The 26,806-nt window shown below is 41.1% G+C and overlaps 1 protein-coding gene across 2 annotated transcripts in view; it reads right to left on the bottom strand.

Annotated features, from left to right (window-relative positions):
• Positions 1 to 738: 738 nt before the first annotated feature.
• Positions 739 to 26,806, bottom strand: part of GALNTL6 (polypeptide N-acetylgalactosaminyltransferase like 6) — a 1,204,984-nt gene continuing 1,178,916 nt past the window's right edge. For both annotated transcript variants that reach the window (XM_045880134.2, XM_045880135.3), the window contains 2 exons: positions 16,340 to 16,489; positions 739 to 906 (listed from right to left, as the gene is read on the bottom strand). In XM_045880134.2, coding sequence (XP_045736090.1) covers positions 739 to 906; positions 16,340 to 16,489 — 318 coding nt within the window. The remainder of the gene's footprint in view (positions 907 to 16,339; positions 16,490 to 26,806) is intronic.

Genomic DNA, 26,806 nt, shown 5'->3' with positions numbered 1-26,806 from the left:
TTTTTGTTTCGTTTTTAAACTGGATTCATACAAGGGCACTGAATTAGAACTTCAGCTGATGTATGGAGCATGAGCTTTGATGAACAATAAGTTACCTCTGCTCTAAAAGGAAATGTGAATGGAAGAATGCCAACACTGGAAGTTCGTTTCGTTATGTAACTCGAGTCTTAACATTAGACAGCGCACCCTCGTTTGAAAAGAAAACAACAGAATGGCATGAGCACTCTAAAATCATCTGCAGCACTTTTAAGGGTTAAACCTGCTTAACCCATTCTTAGAGAATGGCACCAGAGAGGACAGCTCACCCCTTAAGCGTGGCTAGTTCTAAACCTGTGGTTTCCTCGGGTTGCAGTCATGCACTCTATTTTCGCCCCCCTCCCACCCAGTTAATAGGATCCATTCATAGCTACTCACTACTGCAGGATTTGACCTGAGAAATGCTAGGATTTATTAACTCAGCAGTTGTTTGGAAAAGTCCTTAAATAATCTTTGCCCTTGGCCAGCAAGGGCACTGCTAGTCTCAAGTTCTCAGATGCAGCTGGTGAGGTTCTCGGCCAAGTTCTTCAGATGCAGAAATTTCTGCGGGACAACCTACGTTGACATGGCATTTACAAATCTTTAAACCCGGCTTCCTGGATCTAGGAAATGTTATTCCTGACTCCTTCGACCCAGATGCTGGCTAAAATTTAGTTTTTATAATCTGTAGGTAATCACTCATTCTTCCCTCCTTCCTTCTTTCTAGGAGCTGGCATGGTGGTTAAATTTTTCTAAAACAGTCATATTAATATGTTCAAAAATCCACTGCTGAGTCTCAGATAGAGGGTCACATCTGGCCATGAAAATCTTCTTCTCTGCGGGGTTGCAATCCATGCAGCTGTTGCTCACAGGATGGAATAATGTTCTGTCCTGGAGGGATCAGAAAGAAAAGAAAGGGCTGACATAATATATGGTGAATGGTTAGAACCCAAAATATACAGAGGAAGTAAAATATCCCTGTTTATATTTCAGTATATACCCATAGTGTGAAAACGAGACCATCTCCCAAATTAAACAATAGCAGTTTGGATAACCACATGGAGAACAGTGTCCCAGAGTCCACTGGCTGTATGTAGGGACTCCAAGCCGGTTCAATCAGAAACAAAGAATTCATTCCTTCACCCTCCATGTTAAAAAAGCAATCCATCCATTTCCTACTCTGTGGTAAGCATTTTGCTACATGCTTGGGTTTTAAAGATACTAAGTATTTGAGGCTGCTTGCCAAGGAGCTAATAATGTAGCTATTTGGGGAGAGGCACATATACAAAAATGGTAATTCTGTCCATAGCAAACAATGACAGCAGGTGCGTGCACACATACACACACACACAGAGAACAGAGGAGTCATCATTTTCCCTCCGCTTATGTTGAGCCTCTAATGGGAAAGAGAAATACAAAAAAAACAGGAACCAAATGAGCTAGGTGCTCAGCTGCCTTCTTTGGAAGATATGCGGGTGGAGATAGCTAATGCACAGGCCGTATCTCCATGTACAAACTCAAATCTCTTAGCTCTGAAGCTTCAGGATCTTCTCCAACCTCCCTTTCTGCCATTACAGCTCTTCCTGTGGTACAATTCTCACTGCTTTCTGTAAAAGGGAGGAAGGAGGCAGTATTCACTTATTTATTTATTTTTTTTATTTTATTTTATTATTATTTTATTTTTTTTTTAAGATTTTACTTATTTATTTGACACAGAGAGAGAGCACAAGCAGGGGGAGCGGGAGAGAGAGAAGCAGGCCTCCCGCTGAACAGGGAGCCCCATGCGGGGCTCCATCCCAGGACCCTGAGATCATGACCTGAGCCGAAGGCAGTCGCCCAACCAACTGAGCCACCCAGGTGCCCAGTATTCACTTTTTTAAAAGAAAGTTGCTAAGTACACAATAAAGCTAACAGCTCTGTGAGAGAAAGCTACTATCCGGTCACCAAGCTTAAGTGGTGAGCAAGCCCACTATCTGAATAAGATCTAACACACACCTCTTTTTTTTTTTTTTTTAAAGTAATCCCTATGCCCGGCATGGGTTTCAAACTCATGACCCTGAGATCAAGAGTCGCACACCCTTCCAATTGAGCCAACCAGGGGCCCCAACACACACCTCTTTTTATTGTTCAAGTAGGGAAAAGGAAGTTAATGTAAAGAGAAAAAAAATATCTTTCCTTAACTGGTAACAAAAACTTTTGTCTCTTACAGCGTCTATGCAAAAAAAAAAAAAATTGCCAAGAACATGTAAAAAGCGTTCTCAAATCATTGCTTGAATTTCGGGACCAAATACTACTTTTTTAGGAAATGTTCAGAGATTCTGATTATTTTCTTTAACTGAGGAATACTTGACTCACAATGCTTTTACAATGACAGAGTCTCTCAGGCAGCCTGTGTAAATATGCCTGGGTTGCTCCTGGATGTTAGGACTCCAACAACCAATATTTAATGTCCTTTTAGGATCCGGATGTTTGCACTGTTTGGCAGTGTGTGAAGGAAGAATAAGGAAGGAGAAAGGCAGCGCCTGCAATTTAGTGCTTGTTTCTGTTTAGTGTAAACAAAGAGCTCGCCTCATACAAAGGCTCACTCTTCTCTTGTTTTCTGAAGTTTCCTGGCTTTATTGTGGATTTTATTTTCTTTCCACAAAGAGGTGGCCTTCCCCTTTTCTCCACCTCGGGCTTTGCTACCTTGGCTGCTGTTTGACCCTGGGGGAAGCTCTGAGGAGCTCCCTCCTACTCTGGGTGCAGGGAGCAGAGTCTAGGAGGGAGGCAAGCATGCTCTGCAGCTCATCCCATGCATCTTTCTCTCTTGGGGTGAAACTTACACTTAGAGAACCTTCCTCACAGCTGCGGTGGTCCCTTGTCTGCGGTCTCTTTTGTGCTCACCCTCTTGCTTCCCAGCATCTCTCATGCTCAGTCTCCTGCCCCTAACTTCTACCAGTTTAGCTACACGGTATATTTAAATCACTTTTTCAAAGAGCATTCCTAAACTGTTCGATTGCTGAAAATTCTGAGTGACCTACTCAATTCTAATTCACTTTGTTCCACCTGTGTCTACTTCTTTTTCTCCCTTACTTATCTGTATTTTCTTCTGTTGTTCCCTTTGTCAGTAGCTCAAGTGGGGACCTTTTTATGTTCATAGTTTCTCCCCCAAAGCACATATTTCTATGAAAGTTAAAAAAAAATGAGAAAAGAAAGGAGTAGAACATGGTTCTATTCTCTTCCCTTCGCTAGCTTGTGTACTTTAGTATGGATGCAAAAACCAAACCGGATTTTCTGAACAGTATTTTCTGAGCTATAAGGTGATCATATTTCTCCCAACCTCAAATTGGAACACGGCGTCTGACAAATACAGGTATACACAGGGGGACAATCAGACAGGATATGCAAATTCAGCACCGTCCTGAAAAATCCAGAATATGTTTTCTGTTATTGTCCTTTGTGCTCTCATAGAAGTTGAAAAGTTAAATTCCCTTAATCTGTCTATGGCTGAGAAGCTTCATCAGTGAAATGAGACGGTGGATGAGATTAATCTGTAAGGCCATAAAATTGAATGAACCTTTTATTCCAAAGTTCACTGCTGACTGACAGAGACAAGTGACAGGGCATCAAACTAGAGACTATCAACAATACTCAATAGATTGACAGATTGATCATTCTCTGGTTATAGACTGAGCTCTGTTCACCCTTGTCTTTGGGGGTGTCCACCAGGTCCTACAGGTGAAGCTTCTGGAGGCTCTGTCAGCCTCCCCAGACCTTTGGAATAGACTTCTGTGTGCTTTGGCAAGTCCGCTGTTCCATACCTATCCTCTGTATTTTTTTTTTTATATTTTATTTATTTATTTGAGAGAGAGAGAGTGAGAGAGAGCACGAGCAGGAAGGAGAGGGAGAAGCAGACTCGCCGCTGAGCAGGGAGCCCAATGCAGGACTCGATCCCAGGACCCTGGGATCATGACCTGAGCCGAAGGCAGATGCTTAACTGCCTGAGCCACCCAGGCGCCCCACTACCAGTCCTTAAGAAGTGCTTTTGACTGACTACTCCGGCTGCTCACAGTGTAATAGGACAAACTGTACCTCTCCTGTCTCCTCTACCGCTCCCACCTTCCTGGCCTGCTTCCTCCCTTGTTCCTGTTTTGGTTTTGCCTAAGAAAATGAGAAATCCTTGAGCAGGAAATGAAAAAGTTCAGATCCAGGACTGTGGCACTGCCCTTCCCAATCCAGTCGGGTCAGACCCAAAGCTCAGTTCCAACCAGGGAGCCCATGCTGTGAAGGGACACCTTCCCGAAGCTGGCCTGCGGTTTGGTTAGCATCAGTGTGACATTCGTGGACCGGCACTAAATTCAATTATATTCCATACTTCTACAGGGTCTGAGCTTTGAAGGCCTGAATAAGTTGTAGAAAGCATTCCACGCTGTGTGCAAGGCAATAAAAGAACAAACACCACAGATGCAAAGACAATGAAATAAGTGTGTGAGTTCACAATGTGTAGAAAGATGACTCTAAGGATAGAATTCGCACACGGGGGGAGGGAAGGCAACCTATACTGTGTCAAGGGCTGGGATTTTGCTCTGCAGGGGCTTTGGATCAAGTTCCAGTCATGCCACGTCCTTGTTGTGTGACCTTGGGCGGTATTTAATTCTCTGAACTCCAGCTTCCTCATCTGTAAAATGTAGATAATAATATATCCTGCATGAGTTTGTTGTGAGGATAAAATGAGTTAATATATGTAAAATCGCTGGCACAATGTCCTACATATAATAAGTGCTTCCACTCTGCATCTTCCCTTAATTTATTTTTAGTCAGGGAGCATCCCCAATTCTAAAAATCAGAACGTACAAACCATCTGGTCCGAGACCAGCTATTCAAGACCAAATTGCATTCTCTGAAATCCTGGCAAAATAGAATTTGCAAAAATCAGCTCCTGCCTCAACCAGTTATCCAAATTGATATACCCTAACTTCCGTTTTAAGCAAAAGGATTTGCGGAACAAAGGTGATACATGGCTCGGGAATGAGTTCTTCTATATAATCATGGTCAGAGTTTGTATATGATTCATGTGCTGCAGTCCTTTGCCTGAAATACAACACGATTCAGGTCAGAGTTCAATAAATGTTTTTTGAAGGCCTTTCATTTTCTGGTATGTATTAGGAGATTGGCCTAAAAAGATAAGCTGAGATGCAGCTCCTGACCCAAGAAGTGGGGCAGACCAAGAGGTAAACAAGAAATGGATGAAGTAAAAAAGTGCCAATGAGACTGTGGATGAAGGGGAATAATATGTAAGATACATATTTCAGCGGCGCCTGGGTGGCTCAGTCATTAAGCGTCTGCCTTTGGCTTGGGTTATGATCCCAGGGTCCTGGGATCGAGCCCCGCATTGGGCTCCCTGCTCTGCGGGGAGCCTGCTTCTCCCTCTCCCACTGCCCCCGCTTGTGTTCCCTCTCTCGCTGTGTCTCTCTCTGTCAAATAAATAAATAAAATCTTAAAACAAAAATACATATTTCAGATGTAGAGAGGAACATGGGAAAGGAGAGAAGTGATAGCGTGTGCATTCATGCATTCAATTTATTCAACAAAAATTTATTGGGGACCTACTATTTATTAAGTGCTGTTTTAGGTGGCTAGGATATTTCAGTGAACTTCACAAGACAAAACCCCCCACCCTCTTAGAACTTACATACTAGAGGCAGGGTGGGGGTGAGGCAATGGGACACAGACAATAAACAATGGATATATATATATATATATATATATATATATATATATATATAGCCAGTGTGCAAATTTAAATTGGGCAGCAAGGGTACACCTCATTGAGAAGGTGACATATGGGTAGTCTTGAAGAAGGTGAAGGAATTAGCCGTGCCAATATCTGGGGGGAAGAGAGTTCTAGAAAGAACAGCCAGTGCAAAGGCATTAAGCAGGAATGCACACTGGGGGGCTAGAGGAAAGGTAGGGGGACAGGGATGGGGGCAAGAGAGTGGGAGGAGATATGTCAGAGGTAATGGAGAGCTTGCTCATGTGCTGGGGACCAGCAAGTCATTTGGTGTGACTGGAGCACAACGAGCAAGGTGAATTCCAGATGATGATATCCAAGAGATACCATGCAGGGGACTGGGGTACATTGCTAAGGCTTGGTTTTTCCTGTGTTTGTATGAATCTATGTGTCTGGCAATGCTGAGTATTCTATGTAGATTTTCTCATTTTATCTATGTAAACCACATAAGCAATCTGAAGGGATAGTGAATGTGGACAAATAAGAAGCTAGGTTCATTTATTTATTTATTCAACAAATACTAATTAAGCACCAACTGTATGTCAACCAGTGTTTTAGGTACTGAATGAAAGAAAGCAGAGAAAAACCCCTGCTCTCATGGAATTTACTATCTAATATCTAGCTATAGCTTAGTGACTAAAATGGCACAAAAATGTGTAATATAGAAATACAACTAATTAGCCCATCTTTTCCTATATGTAAACTTGCTGGAAGAGCTAGAATTAAATCAGAAGATAGTTTGTTGAACACATAGTTTGCAATAGTTAACATTACTTCAACTCTTTTTTTTAAAGATTTTATTTATTTATTTGACAGAGACAGAGATAGCGAAAGCAGGAACACAAGCAGGGGGAGTGGGAGAGAGAGAGAAACAGGCTTCCTGCCGGGCAGGGAGCCTGATGTGGGACTCGATCCCAGGACCCTGGGATCATGACCTGAGCCGAAGGCAGACGCTTAACGACTGAGCCCCCCAGGCGCCCGCATTACTTGAACTCTTAAGTGCCATGTGCTAGGTACATTTAAAATTTATTGAAGCATTACAACAATCCTCTAAGAAACTATTATTATCCCCATTTTATGAATGAGGAAACAAAAGTGCATAGTAAGGAAGTTTTCCAAGATCCCAGAGCCAGGACCCACATGGGAGCCAGAACACCAGTCTCTAATCCCACAGGACCCAGAGCCTCTGCTCTTGACCTCTAAGTTATGCGTCATCGCTCTTCTTGGCTGAGCCAACCAGCAATCCTATTCCACCTCTACCCCTGCTCATTAGCAAATACTAATTTAAATTTAAATACTAACTGAAATTGTTTATAGTTTTTATTACCTAGATTCTTTTCTGTTAGTCTAAATCTTGGCAGGCATTTAATTCAGGAAGCCTTTATCCTTATGTTAGAGCCTGGGATATTCTGCGAAGGAGTCATTCTTATTCTGAGTGACCAGAGAATGGCAATTAAGTTTGTTAGGATATTCTTAACTGACAGGAATATTGCTAAGTTACTCAGAAACAGCAAAAGTTAGGAGGTCGTGACAACTAAGTGAGACATACAAATAAAAACAGGATGGGAAGATAACACTATTGAAAAGGTAGCATCGTTGTTGTGCTGAATGTATTTCCCTCCTGGGTGTTAACCTCTTTCTCTGTTTAATCCTTCATTTGAATCGAAGATCATAACTTCTTAGGGTACAAGGACTTAAGTCTCCTATTATAAATGGGAGTAAGATGTAGACATTGTGCATATTGTTTTCAGCAAGGTATTTGAAAAGTTCCTCTTTGTTCTCTTTTGGCAAGCTGGAGAAATGTGGGCTAGAAGAAATAAATATTAGGTAAATTTGTATCTGGTTGAATAACCTCATTCAAATGATGCTCGTTAATGGATCAGTGTCACCTCTATTATATGATAGAGGGCTCAGTTCTTGGCCTTGTGCATTGGGATCCACAACTTAGAAGAAGGCATGAATACATGCAGATCCAATTCATGGATGGAACAAAACCCGTTTGATGGCTAGTAAGTTAGATCAATGAGTCAAAACCCAAGTTGAGATAGAATTTAAGAGAAACAAATGGATAGCTACACAAGTATAAAAGATGAAATATACAGGTAGAAGAATGTAGAGATGCATCTGTGTAGCAAAATGAGAAAAAGACTGAGTGTTTATACTGAAAATTCATTAAAAAGTTAAGTATGTAAAGTTAAGGTAGAAAATCAATTAATTCAATCATAACAAAGAATGTTAGAAACAGATTCTACTTCCTTTGGTCAGAACACACCTAGAATATTGTGTTCTGTTCTGGGTATCATGACACTTTCTAGAACTATTTGGAGTATGTTAAGAGTGAGTGTCCAGGAAATTGAGGTAGATCCAAATTAAGTCATATGAAGAGTAATGGCAGAAAATCAGACCATTTAATCAGAAGTAAAGAGTAAAGATAGGGCAAACATTGTTCAAATATTTGGGATCTGTATTTAGTGAAACAGATTAAACTTAATCGGTGTGGTCTCAAAGTCTAGGGAAGAACTTTTTAATACTTGGGACTGTCCAGAAATGAATGGGCTGAACTGGGATAGTGTGACTGCCTAAGTATGACCACAAGTCCAGGATTTTGTAGTGGGGCTTCATATATCATAACCCAAGTTGAAATACATGCCTTTTAATTAAGCTCTTTGTATATACTTTCCTCATTTTTGGTCCTAAATCAATAGCTAACCAGAACACTTTAAAAATAAGAACCTTGTGGCCTTCCATCTGGCATCTTTGTGGACCAGCAGGATTTTATGAGCTGGGAGGCCAAAGCCCTGGCGTATATCACAAGTTACAATAAATAGTCAAATGTAGGCACATGCCAAGAATTCTGCCCACTCACTTTTTAAACTAATGTGACTGTTGCAATGTTATCAATTTAGCTTGAAAGGAAACTTCTTATCTGTATTTCCTGTTTGATGTTATTTTTAAGCCCTTTCTTATGGCAGTTAAATTACAAGAACACCCCAAGGAGCAACTAAGAATAGTAATTTAAACCTTTCACTTTTGGTCTTTGGGGAGGCTGTGTATGTGGTCCTGAGACAAAAAAAAAAAAAAAAAAAGTGTTAAGTGGTTTTTTTTTTCTTTCTTTCTTTTTAACTGAAGTATAGTTGACATGCAATGTTATATGGGTTTCAGGTTGCAAAATAGTGATTCAACAACGCTATACCTTATGCTGAGCTCACTACAGTGTAGCTCCCATCTGTCACCATACAACACTATTACGATACCATTGACTGTTTTCCCTATGCTGTACCTTTCATCCCCGTGACTTAGTCATTCTATAACGGGAAACCTGTATCTCCCACTCCCCTTCACCCATTTTGCCCATTCCCCATCCCCTCCTCTCTGGCAAATATCAGTTTCTTCTCTGTATTTATGGGTCTGTTTCTGCTGTTTGCTTTTAGATTCCACATATATGTGAAATCACATGGTATTTGTCTTTCACTGGTTGACTTATTTCACTTAGCATTATATCCTCCAGTCCCAACCGTGTTGCAAATGGCAAGATCTCATCCTTTTTTATAGCTGAGGAATATTCCATTATATATATATACATATATATATACATATATGTATATATATGTATATATATACTTATATATAAAAAAGTTGCTGACAACTTTTTAATTCACTCGTCTATTAATGGACATTTGGGTTGCTTCCATGAGATATGTTAAATTTTATCCAGCACATCTTGGGGTTTATGAAGGAGATGATCATATCAATAATTGAACCCAGTAGTTCTTTAAGCTATTTAAAAAATGCTTATTTAGGAACTTCTCTATATTAGACATTAAGCAGTATATACAGAAATAAAAGAAAAAGTTCCTGCCCTCAGGTAATTAACATCTATAAAGGGAGACTATGTAGAATAAAATGTTCCTGGTACAAAAGAAGAATCAAAATGGTATAGGAAAACAAATAGGGGGGCAAATTCCAACTAAGGCAGGAGGGAGGAGTGGGGTAAAGAAAGTAGGTAAACATTGGAGCTAGTAAAGAGAGTCTCCATCTGGCTGCCCATGAGAATGTTTTAGGAGTCTTCAAAAAATACCAATACCCAGGGCTCACCTTCTAGAGAGCCTCAGTCAAGCTCACCTTAGGTCAATAGCATACTGCCTTAAATGTACCTTTATAATGTCCTGGAAACTATGCTTTTGTAATGTTTGATATGTTGTTGATATGAATGTTCTTTCCCTTGGTCAACATTTGCTTGGCTATTCTTGGCCCTTTCTTTTCCATATAAATTTCAGAATCAGTTTATCAATTTCCACAAATAAACCTGCTGGGGTTGGACCGATTTTGCATTAAATGTATACACCCTTTTGAACACTGTTATCTTCACAGTGTTGAGTCTTATCCTTGAATATGATAGATCCTCCCATATAGCTTTCAATTCCACTTAGTGATGTTTTATAGCCTTCTGTGTAAATGTCTTTCACCTCTGTTGTGAGATTAATTTTGACCTCTGTTGTGAGATTTATTTTGCTTTTCGTGGTGATCAAATGAAATTATTTTTGAATTTCATTTGCTATTTTTTTGTTGCTGGTATATAGACATTTGTTTTTCTTATATTTACCTTGTATCCAGGACTATTCTAAAGGTACTTATTAATTTTAATAGTTTGAATATATAATCTTTTGGATTTTCTATATACTATTTCATCTGTGAATTGACTTTTATTTGTTCCTTTCCAATTCTCATATCTTTTATTTTTATTTTTTTTAAAGATTTTATTTATTTATTTGACAGAGAGAGAGAGAGCACAAGCAGGCAGAGTGGCAGGCAGAGAGAGAGGGAGAAGCAGGCTCCCCGCTGAGCAGGGAGCCCAATGTGGGACTTGATCCCAGGACCCTGGGATCATGACCTGAACAGAAGGCAGACATTTAACCAACTGAGCCACCCAGCGCCCCTCTCATATCTTTTAATTTCTTTATCTTGCCTGATTACTCTGAGTAGGCTATCCTGTACTATGTAAAATAGAAACGATGAGAGCAGATATTATATGTTATTCCTAGTCCCTGGAGGAGAGCTTTCACATTTCACCCCTAAGAGTGATGACTGTTGTGGGTTTTCGGATATCCGTCTTATTAGATTAAGTTAATTTATTTCCATTAGGTTACTTTCTGTGTGGCTCAGACTATCTAGTCTCAGATGGTAAAAACTTAAGGATTCATGGATAGACTCATGAATATAAGGCCCCTTGACTTATGACAAAGATGCTACCTCCATGCAGCAGGAAAAAAAGTCTTTGTTAATAAATGGTGATTGATTGATTAGATATAAATATGAAAAAGGAATCAACCCCATATTATACTGCATATGTAAAAATATTTCATGGGATTATATATCAAAAGGTAGAAGATTAAACAATAAATCTTCCAAAGATGACTTAGAAGACTACCTTCATGACTTTGGTGTGGGCAAAGATTTCCTAAACAGGACACAAAAGACACTAATCATAAAGAACAGCTCTTCCTCAAGATACTCCATAGAGAACAAAGGAAAGAAATCCAACTGGAATAAGATCTTTACAATATGTATGTCCAACAAAGCACTTGTATCTTTCTATCTATCTATCTATCTATCTATCTATCTATCTATCTATCTATCTATCTATCTATCTACCTAATCTATCCAAAAGTCTGTAAGAAAAAGCCAGATGACCCATGTTAAAAAATGGTCAAAAGACTTAACAGGTTCTTCACAAAGAAGATATCCAAAGCAGCTAGCAAGCATGTGATATCACTCTACAACCACAAAATGAAAAGAGGAAAAGAAAAAGAAACAGAATGCCAAGAGTTGATGAAAATGTGGAGCAACTGGATTCTCATGTAGTATCTGTACCTTGCCCATAGCTCTTCAGGCCTCACCAATTCAGTGCGTGCTGGCCCAACCTCCCTCAGTTGGCCACGGTATCTCACTCCCTAAGGGCTTTCTCTGGTCTCAAGAACAATTCTGTCTGTCCAGAGATGTCAGAGAATAAACTCCCCTCCTGTTAGGAGCAATCTTAACCTCAGTTTGATTAGAGTGCTGTATAAATATCCCAACTCCCTTACTCTCTGACACATGCTCTATACCATTTCCGGAGATCTTTAGTAGGATTGAGTACTAATCACCCACAGTGGTACTTGCTTTATAATTCACCCTTTATTTGCTCCCATCCCTTTCTCATTCACTTACCCACTTCCTACCAAGGTTTTGGGGGGCATCTCCCAAATGAAACACCTTCAAATTGTCACTTAAGGTATACATCTAGAGAAATCCAAATTAAGATACATATTATACTCCAACAAAACTTTAGTTAAGAAGAAAAAGACATGGGCGATAGCTCTTAATTTTGGGGGTGGGTGGGTAACAATAGTTAATATTGCTTAGGATAGGTTGCTGTAGTGATGTGGTCTATCAGGATACGCCTTACCACTATTTTCAGTGTACAAATTGCATTTGTCACCCACATGAATATAAATTTGATCATGTGGTCAGAAACTGCTAATTTTTACATGGTTTCGCTCACTTAATTATTATCCCTCTTATGTTGATAAAGAAGTTGAAAATCATAGATGCAAAATAATTTATTCAAGATCACATTACAGTTTCAGGATGAATTAGGATGTGTTAGGCTTGATAGGAAATCTTTATGATGACCAGATTGTGAAGGGTCTAGGGTAAGAATTGAAAGAAGGCACTTTATCTTCTACTTAGTGGGAAACCAAGTAAAGTTATAAAACAGAGGAATGCAATGACCAGATTTTGTAGAAACTCCCTCTGATTTCAGGATGGAAGATGGGTTAGTGAGGGAAGGGACAGGAGGCAGGATGACCCTTGAGGTAGCTCTGACAGTCATCCAGGGGTAAGAGAGGAAGGGCCAGTGGGTAGGGACTGTAGACACGGCAGAGAGGATAGATTTTTGAGATATGGGCGGAGGGTGGGGCGTTTGACAAGTCTTAGTGACTAATTAGACGTAAGGGTAGAAGAAGAGGGAAGAAAGTTTTTTGTTTTGTATCAGTTGATCACTTAAATATTTTTACTGTCACCAACATCATTCTTTTTGTAAGAGGGGTCCCCCTAGCGTTAAAAGGAAACCAAGAATGGGATTCTTTACCCTTGGTACTTGTGTTGTGGGACATGATTGTATTACTGATTTTACAAGGCTCTAACATAGAGATTTTCCCCCACTTTTTCTTTTTTTTTTATGGTGGCAATGACTCACATCTAAGAATAATTGAAAGCTGGGTGGTGGAGTTGGGGGCAATGGATATAGGTGTTCAAATGGTACAGAGTTCCAGTTACAAGAGTTCTGGGGATGTAAAGTACAGCACAGTGACTATAGTTAATAATACTGTGTTGTATATTTGAAAGTTGCTGAGAGAGTAGATCTTAAAAGTTTTCATCACACAAAAAATTGTAACTATGTGAGGTGGTGGATGTATTAACTAAACCGATGGTCGTGGTCACTTTTCAATATATACATATATCAAATTATTACATTGTATACCTTAAATGTACACAATGCGATATATGTCAATTATATCTCAGTAAAAGTGGGAAACGACCCAAAAATCTTCCTGAAAGAAAAGTACATCTGAGAGCCAATGGTTGCCAGAGGGTCAGAAAGTGGGGCCTGACAACAGCCTTCACCCACTCAAGCAAAGGAGCTTCAGGCCACCTTCCCTCTCCAAGAAATTGCCATGTAGCTGGGGGGAGGGGTTGGTTGCTATCAGTGGTGCTGAATCCAAAGGGCATTGGGGAACTCTCCCAGGAATACTGATCTGATTTCTTAAGAGCATGGCAGAGGAAAGAGTAGAGGCTTTAAAGCCAGATGCACCTGAATCTGAATGTTGGCTCTAGCGCAAACATGCGAGTATCGGTTTCTTCCTCTGTGAATTATACATAATAGTACCTAGGTGGTTGTGAGGTTTGAGGTAATATGTGTAAAGCACTAGCTCAATGCCTCCTTAACAGCTGGAGATGATGATGGTGATTACCTCCGGAGCTTAGGAGATGGCCCACTGCGGTCCTTTAGGCAATTAAGAGAGTCTTAGGGATCCTGTTTATTCATGAATATGGTAATAAAAAGAGGGAGCTCCAAAGCTACCTCAAAAGATGCTAAGCTCTCTGGAAGCCTCCAGGGCCAAGTAGTGCATCTAAATAGACGAGGTAACACCCCAGAGAGACTTCTGTGTGCTTTCTTTGTGCTTTGGGAATAACCTACGAAATAAACAAGCACTTTCAAAAGCAGGTGCATTTGAATAAGCCTGAGTCATTGCCCAGGATGAGATATTACAGAAACTTTACATTTTGAGCCTTTGGCATCTTCCCGATTATGTATAAATACCTTGCTTGTTATATAAATACATAGTGAATGTAACTTTTTGCCAAGTAATGCAAGGCCAGAAGCTACAAAAGCATCTGAGAAAGGAGTCATAGCACAATTGTATCCAGTGGGTCCCTTTCCGGAGTCCCTTAGGGTCCTGGAAAGGTTTAAAATGTTAAAGCTGTAAGAGTTACCTCTTGAAATCACCAGAGTCATTTTTTTCCCACTCCAGGAGCTGTGTGTGCATGTGTATTAGTTGGTTTTATCCATCTGTAAGCTTTGGTAAGCTCCCTAATGAAAACAACTGTATTTTCTTAGCTTGATTGCATATTATTGAGTGTTCTGAGTCTCATGCTATAAATGTGCAATAATAAGAAATGGTCAGTTCATCAGGGACAACCAGCATACTAGGCGAATGGTGAATCAGGGATTTTATTGATGTGCCCAGAAAGGAACTTCTTAAAGGTCAGCAGTTGGTTAAGTGACTGCCTTTGGCTCAGGTCATGATCTCAGGGTCCTGGGGTCAAGTCCTACATCAGGCTCCTTGCTCAGAGGGGAGCCTGCTTCTTCCTCTCCCTCTGTCTGCTGCTTCCCCTGCTTGTACTCTCTCTCTCTCTGGTAAATAAAAAAAAAAAAACCTTCAAAACGTTTCTCTAAAAAAAAAAAACCTCATAAAAATAAAACAAAACAAAACAACTTTCTTATTGCATTGCACATAGATTGTATCATATTGAATAACAAAGAGGGCTTGGCAAGATTAATCATTTATGATGCAGTTCTTAAGGAAAACAGAAGGATACAACTGTTTTATACTTTTTCTGGACACAGAGTCACAATCTGCCAGAGGCCGTGGCGGATGGTGGTATGCAGAAGAAACTTGTACAAATAAGTCTGCCTTTGAGTATAATTTTAGGTGCCCGCCCCTGAAAAGTGGATACCAGAAAGCTTATTAAGTGGCGGAACAAGTATGAAAACCAGTGGTCCCCCATATTGAGTCTCTGCAGAATCTTCCCTTTAGCTTTCCATAGTTTTACCTCAGCCACAGGATAGCCAAATCTCATGATTAAAACTGTGGGTATGACATTTTCTGTATCGTTTAAGAAGTCCTGCCCTAAAAACCAAAAAAGTTGAAAAGAAATTTGTGTGGTATCCTAAAAAGTTTTCAAAAGACAACGTGATGAAGATATTTCAAAATAAAAAATTAATTGCTCTTTATCAACTCAATAAAATGTGTTTTTTATATTTGCTTTTGAACTATTCTTTTTCTATCATTAAATGTTAACTTTATAATTTTTTAAACTTAAATTCCCCAAATAAGTTCTCCTTAGTTATCCTTGGGCAGGATTTTGGCCAAATTACAAATGGGTCAGTCTGTAGAAAGGTCATGACAATTACTCCTACATGAGTGTGGATTTATGTATATCTGCTTGTCTTAACCCAAACAGCTCCCAAGCAAATGAGACTGAGATCTAAATAAATGGATGTCATAAGTATGTGTGTATGTGTGTGTGTGTGTAAGTGTGTGTGTGTGTATGACTTGAGGTTCTTAAAAATTACATATGTGTACATTGGTTTACTGGGGACATGGTCTCTCCATTTGGTAGTTGTCTGGGCTAAGACTAGTCCCTTCATTTGCAGTGCATGTTCTGGCTAAAAGCCATTTTTCTTCTTTCCTCCCTCCCCTCCTCCCTCCCCTCCTCCCTCCCCTCCTCCCTCCCTTCCTCCCTCCCTCCCTTCCTCCCTCCCTCCCTTCCTTCCTTCCTTCCTTTTAAAAGATTTTATTTATTTATTTGAGAGCAAGAGAGAGAGAAAGCAGGAGCAGGGGGGAGTGGTGGAGGGAGAGGGAGAAGCAGACTCCCCGCTGAGCAGGGAGCCCGATGCAGGCAGGACTCCATCCCAGGACGCTGGGATCGTGACCTGAGCCGAAGGCAGACGCCTACCCGACTGAGCCACCCGGGCGCCCTCAAAGCCATTTTTCGGTCGTGAGTGATTGTGATGGGTGTGCACACACCGAGCAAAGCCAAAAGCAGCGCCCCTTGCAGCACAGCTTATCTTTCCCGTAATCTTCGCTGGAGGTCTCCAAATGTCTGAGTCCAACGTGTGTACTTGTGTCTGGGTAACAACTTAAATCAAAGCAGTGTGTTAACGAACTTTTGACGTAGAAAACCTTAAGCCCAGCAGTTTGAGAATGCGTGCAGTGAGCTGAGTCTTACCTTTCTGTATCCCCAGAGCTGGTTCCCCTTCATGCCGTGACAGTCATAGAGAGTGACCGCACTGTTGTGCGAGATGGCGTCGAAGCAGAATTTTCGGCTGTGCAGTGGCTCACCGGGTCGAATATCTTCTCTCCACCCAAAAGTAAAGAGCTAGCAAAAACAACAATAGCAGAAAAGGTACAGAGAGCTCAATTTGGAGAGCCTGGAGGAGGGGGGAGGTCTTTTTAGCAATGTGGAATTCGGGCTTTGTGGTTTATCAGAAAAGAACTCCATCCAGGCCTAACAGAGGTGTTGAAAAAGGCTCCTATCCTAAAGCTCTGTAGCCGCAACAGTGGAAACTTTGGTCTGGGCTGCCAAAAAATACAAATGAGGGGTTTCCAATTAAGTACCGGGAAAAATAACAGAGCGGTGGAATGGAAAGAAAAGAGAGAAAGGGAGGGAGGGAAGGGGGAGTGGCAAGGGGGAAGATGGAGGGGAGGGGAGGGAGAGAAAGAAGCTCTTTAATGAGGCTCTTTACATTCTTCATTATATAAAATGTTACTGGATCAAATGCTACGCAGTTAGCTCAAATAAGCAGATTAACTGCAAAAAGACCAGGAGCCGAGTTGAGCCGGATGGATGCTAGCAGTTTGAAAAATTTGATTTAAATGGAAGCTAAGCTTAATGAAGTCAAGAATAGGCAAATTAATTTTCTGGGGTTGGTATGAGTAATTCAGCAGGGCAATGTAGATAGAAAGTTTTGGACTGTAACACACAGTTAAGAGATACAGTTTACACACATACACAGATTCCTCCTTCCCGGATGAAACCGGATGAAAACAGAAGCTTCAGGAAAGGATGTTTATCCTTACTGCATTTAATGGACTCTGCTATTCCATCCAATCTTTTCCTCTTTTAGTCCATTCTATCTTAACCATCCCATTCTATTATATAAAAAATGCTACTTTGGAGGCACTAAGTGGATTTTAGAATATATTGAATTAAGAAAAAAACACTTCTGTAAGGGTGTGTTTTTTTTTTAAACAACATATTGCAACTTTTTTTTTAAAGTAATGATATAGTTTTGTTTATTAGTAATGTATACAGGCCTTGTTATGTCAATTATATTTCAATTAAAAAAAAATCTATACAGGCAAAAGAAAACTGACCTTCAAATGGCCACCTAGAAAATTTTATACTTATTCCAATGATGCTAGCCTTGTTCAGAAAATGTGGGGCACCACAGACCTATAAAACATTAGAGATAAAAAGTAAATATGGTTATTTTAGAGACAAATATCCAAATATCTGTAGTGGGTATGACTCTAGGGATACAAGAAATAATGTGTTGTTTTATTTTCTTTTAATCACCTTAAATCTGACTCTGAGCCCCATTCTACCAGGCTGCTGGAGATAAGCACTTCCATCCATTATTTGGGTTCCCAATTCCAAGTTGCACCAAGATCCTGGGATCTTTTGGCACTGAAGCATTAAAGAGTTTCTTAGTCATCTATCCAGACTGCCAAGAAGTCCATTGTCCCAGTGGATTATGATTCCTTCCTGTCCAGCATCCCACCTCTTCTGTGCATACTTGGAGCCTGAAGGTTTAGGCTGGGGGTCCTGTGCCAGGGGCCCAAGTTTCTTTCTTTCTTTCTTTTTTTAAATTTTATTATGTTATGTTAGTCACCATACAATACATCATTACTTTTTGATGTGGTGATCCACGATCCATTGTTTTCGTATAACACCCAGCGCTCCATGCAGTACGCGCCCTCCTTAATACCGATCACCAGGCTATCAAATCCCCCCTCCCCCCTCCCCTCTAAAACCCTGTTTGTTTCTCAGAGTCCATAGTCTCTCATGGTTCATCTCTCCCTCCAATTCCACCCCCCCCATTTTTCCCTTCCTTCTCCTAGTGTCCTCCATGCTATTCCTTATGTTCTGCAAATAAGGGAAACCATATGATAATTGACTTTCTCTGCTTGACTTATTTCACTTAGCATAATCTCCTCCAGTCCCATCCATGTGGATGTAAAAGTTGGGTATTCATCCTTTCTGATGGCTGAGTAATATTCCAGTGTATATATGGACCACATCTTCTTTATCCATTCATCTGTTGAAGGGCATCTTGGCTCTTTCCACAGTTTGGCTATTGCGCACATTGCTGCTATGAACATTGGGGTGCATATGGCCCTTCTTTTCACTACATCTGTATCTTTGGGGTAAATACCCAATTGCTGGGCCATAGGGTAGCTCTATTTTTAAATTTTTGAGGAATCTCCACACTGTTTTCCAAAGTGGCTGTACCAACTAGCATTCCCACCAACAGTGTAAGAGGGTTCCCCTTTCTCCACAACCTCTCCAACACTTGTTGTTTCTTTCCCTGTCCATTTTTGCCATTCTAACTGGTGTAAGGTGGTATCTCAGTGTGGTTTTGATTTGGATTTCCCTGATGGCTAATGATGATGAACATTTTTTCATGTGTCTGTTAGCCATTTGTATGTCTTCTTCAGAGAAGTGTCTTTTCATATCATCTGCCCACTTTTTGACTTGATTATTTGATTTTTGGGTGTTGAGTTTGAGAAGTTCTTTATAGATCTTGGATACCAGCCCTTTATCTGTAGTGTCATCGTCCTGGGATCGAGCCCCGCGTTGGGCTCCCTGCTCGGCGGGAAGCCTGCTTCTCCCTCTCCCACACCCCTCCTTGTGTTCCCTCTCTCGTTGTCTCTCTGTCAAATAAATAAATAAAATCTTTAAAAAAAAAAAAGCAAATATCTTCTCCCATTCTGTGGGTTGCCTCTTTGTTTTGTTGACTGTTTCCTTTGCTGCGCAGAAGCTTTTTATCTTGATGAAGTCTCAAAAGTTCATTTTTACTTTTGTTTCACTAGCTTTTGGAGATGTATCTTGAAAGAAGTTGCTGTGGCCGATGTCAAAGAGGTTACTTCCTATGTTCTCCTCTAGGATTTTGATGGATTCCTGTCTCACATTGAGGTCTTTCATCCACTTTGAGTTTATCTTTGTGAGTGGTGTTAGAGAATGGTCGAATTTCATTCTTCTGCATGTGGCTGTCCAATTTTCCCAGCACCATTTATTGAAGAGATAGTCTTTTTTCCATTGCAGGTTTTTTCCTGCTTTGTCAAAGATTATTTGACCATAGAGTTGAGGGTCTATATCTGGGCTCTCTATTCTGTTCCATTGGTCTATATGTCTGTTTTTGTGCCAGTACCATGCTGTCTTGGTGATCACTGCTTTGTAATATAGCTTGAAATTGGGCAACATGATGCCCTCAGCTTTGTTTTTCTTTTTCAGCATTTCCTTGGTGATTCGGGGTCTTTTCTGATTCCATACAAATTTTAGGATTGTTTGTTCCAGCACTTTGAAAACTGTCATTGGAATTTTGATCGGGATGGCATTGAAGGTATAGATTGCTCTGGGTATCGTAGACATTTTAACAATGTTTATTCTTCTGATCCATGAGCATGGAACATTTTTCCATCTTTTTGGGTCTTCTTCAATTTCTTTCATGAGTGTTTTGTAGTTCCTAGAGTATAGATCCTTTACCTCTTTGGTTAGGTTTATTCCAAGGTATCTTATGGGTTTTGGTGCTATTGTAAATGGAATCGTTTCTCTAATTTCTCTTTCTACAGTTGTGTTGTTAGTGTATAAGAAAGCAACTGATTTCTGTGCATTGATTTTGTATCCTGCCACATTACTGAATTGCTGGATGAGTTCTAGTAATTTGGGGGTGGAGTCTTTTGGGTTTTCCACATAGAGTATCATGTCATCTGCGAAAAGAGAGAGTTTGACTTCTTCTTTGCCAATTTGAATACCTTCTATTTCTTTTTGTTGTCTGATTGTTGTTGCTAGAACTTCTAGTACTATGTTGAACAATAGTGGCGAGAGTGGGCATCCTTGACGTGTTCCTGATCTTAAGGGAAAGGCTCTCAGCTTTTCTCCATTGAGGATGATATTGGCTGTGTGTTTTTCATAGATGGATTTTATGAACTTGAGGAATGTTCCCTCTATCCCTATACTCTGAAGAGTTTTAATCAGGAAAGGATGTTGTATTTTGTGAAATGCTTTTTCTGCATCAATTGAGAGGACCATATGGTTCTTCTCCCTCCTCTTATTAATGTGTTCTATCACATTGATTGATTTGCGAATGTTTAACCACCCTTGCATCCCGGGGATAAATCCCACTTGGTCATGGTGGATGATCCTTTTAATGTATTATTGGATCCTATTAGCTAGGATTTTATTGAGGATTTTGGAATCCATGTTCATCAGGGATATCGGTCTGAAATTCTCCTTTTTGATGGGGTCTTTGCCTGGTTTGGGGATTAAGGTAATGCTGGCCTCACAGAATGAGTTTGGAAGTTTTCCTTCTGTTTCTATTTTTTGAAACAGCTTCAGTAGAATAGGTATTATTTCTTCTTTGAATGTTTGGTAGAATTCCCCAGGGAATCCATCAGGCCCTGGACTCTTGTTTTTTGGGAGATTTTTGATCACTGCTTCAATCTTGTTACTGGTTATTGGCCTTTTCAGGTTGTCAATTTCTTCCTGTTTCAGTCTTGGCAGCTTATAGGTTTCCAGGAAGGCCTCCATTTCATCCAGATTGCTCAGTTTATTGGCATATAGTTGTTGATAATAATTTCTAAAAATTGTTTCTATTTCCTTGGTGTTAGTCGTGATCTCTCCCCTTTCATTCATAATTTTATTAATTTGAGTCCTTTCTCTTTTCTTTTGGATAAGTCTGGCCAGTGGTTTATCAATCTTATTAGTTCTTTCAAAGAACCAACTTCTAGTTTCATTGATCTGCTCTACTGTGTTTCTGGTTTCTAATTCATTGATCTCTGCTTTAATTTTAATTATTTCTCTTCTAATGCGTGGCTTAGGCATTGTTTGTTGCTTTTTCTCTAGTTCTTTAAGGTGTAGAGTTAGTTGGTGAATTTGGGATTTTTCTATTTTTTTGAGTGAGGCTTGGATGGCTATGTATTTCCCCCTTAGGACCGCCTTTGCAGTATCCCATAGGTTTTGGACTGATGTGTTTTCGTTCTCATTGGTTTCCATGAATTGTTTAAGTTCTTCTTTGGTTCCCTGGTTGACCCAAACATTCTTGAGCAGAATGGTCTTTAGCTTCCAAGTGTTTGAATTTCTGCCAAATTTTTTTTTGTGATTGAGTTCCAATTTTAAAGCATTGTGGTCTGAGAGTATGCAGGGAATAATCTCAATCTTTTGGTATCGGTTGAGACCTGATTTGTGACCCAGTATGTGGTCTATTCTGGAGAAAGTTCCATGTGCGCTCGAGAAGAATGAGTATTCTGTTGTTTTAGGGTGGAATGTTCTGTAAATATCTATGAGGTCCATCTGGTCCAATGTATCATTCAAAGCTCTTGTTTCCTTGTTGATTTTCTGCTTAGATGATCTGTCCATTGCTGAGAGTGGAATATTGAGCTCTCCTACAATTAACATATTGTTATCAATATGACTATTTTGGTTAACAGTTGGCTTATGTAGATGGCTGCTCCCATGTTGGGGGCATAGATATTTATAATTGTTAGATCTTCTTGTTGGATAGACCCTTTAAGAATGATATAGTGTCCTTCTGTGTCTCTTATTACAGACTTTAGTTTAAAATCTGATTTGCCTGATATAAGAATTGCTACCCCAGCTTTCTTTTGAGGTCCGCTGGCATGGAAGATGGATCTCCATCCCTTCTCTTTCAGTCTGGATGTATCGTTAGGTTCAAAATGAGTCTCTTATAGGCAGCATATGGATGGGTCCTGCCTTTTTATCCAATCTGCAACCCTGTGCCATTTTATGGGAGTGTTTAGGCCATTCACATTGAGAGTGATTATTGAAAGATATGAATTAATTGTCATCATGTTCCCTGTGAAGACGTTGTTCTTATAGATTGTCCCTGTAAATTTCTATTGTATATGACTCTTGGGGTCTTTCTCCTTTTATAGAAGCCCCCTTACTATTTCTTGCAGGGCCGGCTTAGTGGTCACATATTCTTTCAGTTTCTGCCGGTCGTGGAAACTCTGCATCTCTCCGTCCATTCTAAATGAAAGCCTTGCTGGATAAAGTATTCTTGGCTGCATGTTCTTCTCATTTAGTACCCCGAATATGTCTTGCCAGGCCTTTCTGGCTTGCCAGGTCTCTGTGGATAGGTCTGACGTCTTTCTGATGTTCCTCCCTCTGTACGTAAGGAATCTCTTCCCCCTAACTGCCCTTAAGATGGTTTCCTTGGTTCTAAGATTTGCGAGTTTTACTATTACATGCCAGGGTGTTGGCCTGTTTTCCTTGATCTTGGGAGCGGTCCTCTATGCTTCTAGGATGTGAATGTTTGTTTCATTCCCCAGATTAGGGAAGTTCTCAGCTACCATTTACTCAAATACATCGTCTAGTCCTCTCTCTCTCTCCACTCCCTCCGGGATTCCAATTATTCTGACATTGGAAAGCTTCATGGTGTCACTTATTTCTCTGATTCTATTTTCATGGATTCTTAGTTGTTTTTCCCTGGCCTCCTCTTTTCCCTTTTTATCTATTATATTGTCTTCCAGGTCGCTTATTCTCTCTTCTGCCTCAGTTACCCTAGCTGTTAGATTATCTAGATTGGATTGGATCTCATTGATAGCATTTTTAAGTTCTGCCAATTCACCTTTCATTTCTGCCCTTAGAGACTCTATGTTGCCATTAACTGATTTCTCCATTCTAGCCATTGTCTTCACAATTGCTAGCCTGAATTCCATCTCCGACATCTTGGTTATATCTGCATCCATTTGTAAATCTGCAGCATAAGTCATAATCTCTGAGTCTTTTCTATTTTGGCAGCTCCTCCTCTTAGTCATTCTGTTGATGGGTGTTTGAGGGAATGTATAGAGCCCAAATTATTGACCAGAACCCAGGCAAGATGCACCTGTTTTCTTGGGACCTTAGGGTTGCTGGCCTCTTGTTCTCCCAGCCTGACTTCTGCGGGCGGGACCTGCCGCGCTGTTACTCAGGCAACCCTGTTTGGGTGGAGTTGCCCTGCCCCCCTGTGGCGGGGGATGGGCTCAGTGGGAATCAGTTTTGGGGGCTTTTGTTCTCTGGCGGCTTTCCCTGGTGGCTTTCCGCGTCTCTTCCGTGAGTCAGAGAAGAAGAGACCGTTTCCAACCCTCTGCCTCAGAGCAGAGAGACCGCAGTCTGTTCTTCAGTGAGCTCTCCAGGCCGCACTGTCTCCATTTCTGTCTGTGCTGCTATAAACTGCAGCGGCCTGGGTTGTGCGCCCCTCTGCAGTGGTCACAGTCCTGCCTCCAGGTCGGGCCCGTCTCTGCCCTTTGTGCTTCTAAAACCGCCAGCCGCTCCCAGTATGTGCGTTCGACCCCACCGCTCCGGGTTTCCGTCCTGGGTGCTGCAGTTCGCAGGCGCGACCCCGCCACTCCGGGTTTCCACCCCGGGGGCTGCCCTAAAGTCCTTTCTCCGCAACTACTGGTCTGCGAGTCTGTGCCCGTCCGCAGCGCGCAAGGCTGTCACTCACCGGCGGTGTAGGATCCCCACGGCCAGGCTCCCTCCGCTGCCGTTTATCCTCCGATATCTGCCCGCAGAATCAGGGCTCCCCGCTTCCTACCTCAAAACCAATCACCTGCGATATTCTGTTTGTATAGATCCAGATCTTCTTACATCTCAGGCTGGTTTCGTGGGTGCTCAGAGTGGTCTGGAAGATATCCAGCTCTATTCTGGGGACCAGTTGAAAGAGGGTCCCCTACTCCTCCGCCATCTTTCCTTCCTTCCCAACATATTGCAACTTCATTAGATTTTCCTATTTTACTGGCTGTTTGGACTCAATAAAGGCCTTAGTAACATGTCACTTTAACATCTTCAGGTGTCACTGTACAGAACACAAAATCTGATGAGATGGTCCCAGTCAACCTGTCAAACAGAACAGCCATTAACATCACAGCTGGTGGTCACGTAATGTTTTTATAATAATTCAATCGCAAACATAAAGATAGTATCATGTGCAGGTTCTCTGCTGCTATGTAAGACCTCATCCACGAACAGTTTACCAGACCAGGCCTAGTTAATGACAGATCCCAAAAGATGCATGAACAGGGAAGGCAAAGCTCTGCCTCATATTTAGGATGAGCAAAGTAGCAAGTCTATGAAGGGGATTTTCTTGAGTTTGAGCTGGTCAGCCATCCGAGGAGTTTGGTAGGAGAAATCCTCAAGGAAGTGGGAAAATAGACTAGATGAGCCCTATGCTTTCTTCCAGTTCTAAAATTTCAACGAGGTTATGTAATTCTTACAATAGGACCGACTTAAGGCGGCGTATGTGAGGCCAAGCTGTGAAATGCAAGACAAAGAGCTGTCCTGTTGATACAAAAGCCAGCAGGCTGCTGAGCTGTGTATAGATAATACATTCGGTACCGACCAGGCCCTCAGAATATTTCAGTTTTTCCCTCCGACCTGGGTAAGAAAATGTAGAGAATCTGGCAAAATACCAGGAATGGCTACCAAAAACAGGGATGTGGGGGTCAGACTGCAGAAAACTTGAAAACATTGGGCTAAGTGGTCAGAAGAAAATCGGAAAGAAATGCTGTAAATCAGACATAGGAAAGTGGATTGCCTGCGTAATGGTGAGTGACTATATTCTGTTTCCCTGGAAGATAGGACATAAGAGAATGCTTTAACTAGAAGGACAAAGGTTTTGGGTGAGACCTGTGAAATAGACTCAGGAAGAGACATCGTGTGGTCTTTTTTCCTATAGTCCCCCTCCCCTCCCCACCCATATGATGGTGGACTGAGACATTTCTGGATTCATTTAAATCCCATGCAGGACAGAGACTTATCAAGGAAAAGTGTCGATCAGCTATGTATTTCTAATTTCATCACTCTCTTCAAGTCAGAACTCACTAGTCCCTTGGCTTCTGAAATACCGGGTTCCTGTTACCCTATTCCTCTATCTTGCTCATGTCCCTCTTGTATCTGTCTTCAACACAGGTGCGGCTCAGGGTTCTCCCTTGGACCTTGTCTTTTACCCCCTCTGGTTGCTACTATGCATGCTCAGTCCAACTCTCATCAATACGTTGATAACTTATCATCTGTGATGTGTCCAACTCCATGTAGGATTTCACACCTCCATGCCCCATGGACATCTCAAATTCAAAACATCCTAAATTCAATTGATTTTCTTTCCTTCTAAGCCTGTTCCTACTCCTTTATTTTGTTTTAGTTGGTGGTCATAGTATTCACGTGCCAACCTGGGAGTCTTTCATCTTTTAACCCCTTTGTCTCCCTCACCCTCATTCTTTAATCAATTAGCAAGTCTTACCATTTTTGTCTCCCAATATTGCTGGAAGACGTCTCTTCCTCTCTATTTCCATTATGTTTGCTCTCAATATTTCTTGTCTGGACTACTGAAATGACTTCCTGATTGGTGTCTTTCCCACCTTCCTTCACAACCGTTTGACTATGTTACCTCTTGGCCTGAAATCTCACCATGTTTTCGCATAACCCTTAGAGAACACAATACAAACTCTTTAATGATGTGGGAAACAAAGGCAGAAGAGGAATTATTAAATTTCCTTACTACCTACAGGCTACTGACAAGTCCGTGAAACAGGTAGAATGACCTTCTTCTAGGGACTCAACTGCTTCCATGTTGACACTTTGCTAAGGGCAAAAGGAATCTTAACCCTGCACCCCCCCGTGCGCCCCTCCCATCCTGTAAGCCTACTTTAACGTATAAAAATTCCTTTAGAAATTTCCTTTATCTCTACCCCCCCAACATACCTGTTGGCAATCACCCCCCAAGCATATGGCCCACTGATATACATCTGAAGGGTCTGATGACTAAGGTTTTATTAGACGGTAATAAATGACTTTTCCCAACAATAGCTAGCCCCCTCGAGGTCCTGGAAAACTTGCTTCCAAAATTCCTATCCCTAACCCACTCCCAACTTGAAAGTATACAATGCGCCGCTCCTCATGACCCCAGTGCCGCTCTTTCTGCTCCCTGTGCTTTAATACAACCACCTTTTTGCACCAAAGACGCCTCAAGAATTCTTTCTTGGCCGTCGGCTTCAAACCCTAATGTCTTTCCTACATCATTTAACATATAAAGCATTTCCCACAATCTGGCCTTTTCCATTTTCCTCCAGCTGCAACCCTTTTCCCTTAGTTTATATTCCAGCAACAACAAAACCTTTGGAAGTTGCTAAGAGAGTGGATCTTAACAGGTCTCACCACCAGAAAAACAAATCCTGTGACTATGTGTGGAGACGTGTGTTAGATAGATTTGCTCTAGTGATCAGTTCGCAATATGTACAAACACTGAATCATTACGTTGTGTGACTGAGGTTAGTCGAATGTCGTATGCCAATGATATCTCACTTCAAGAACATTTGTAACTCCTTGCGCTAATCAGGCTGTATTTTCCCTTCTGTGACTTTGTTTGTGAGAGTCCCTGTGGTCAGGAGGAGGTCAACATTCCCCAGCCAACCT

The sequence above is a fragment of the Mirounga angustirostris genome, unplaced genomic scaffold (assembly GCF_029215605.1).
Source record: "Mirounga angustirostris isolate CCGP_5_RB_7025 unplaced genomic scaffold, mMirAng1.0.hap1 SCAF_2, whole genome shotgun sequence".
In the NCBI taxonomy this organism is placed as follows: Eukaryota; Metazoa; Chordata; class Mammalia; order Carnivora; family Phocidae; genus Mirounga; species Mirounga angustirostris.
Note: the sequence above shows the minus strand (reverse complement) of the source record. Positions and strands in the feature narration are given on the sequence as shown.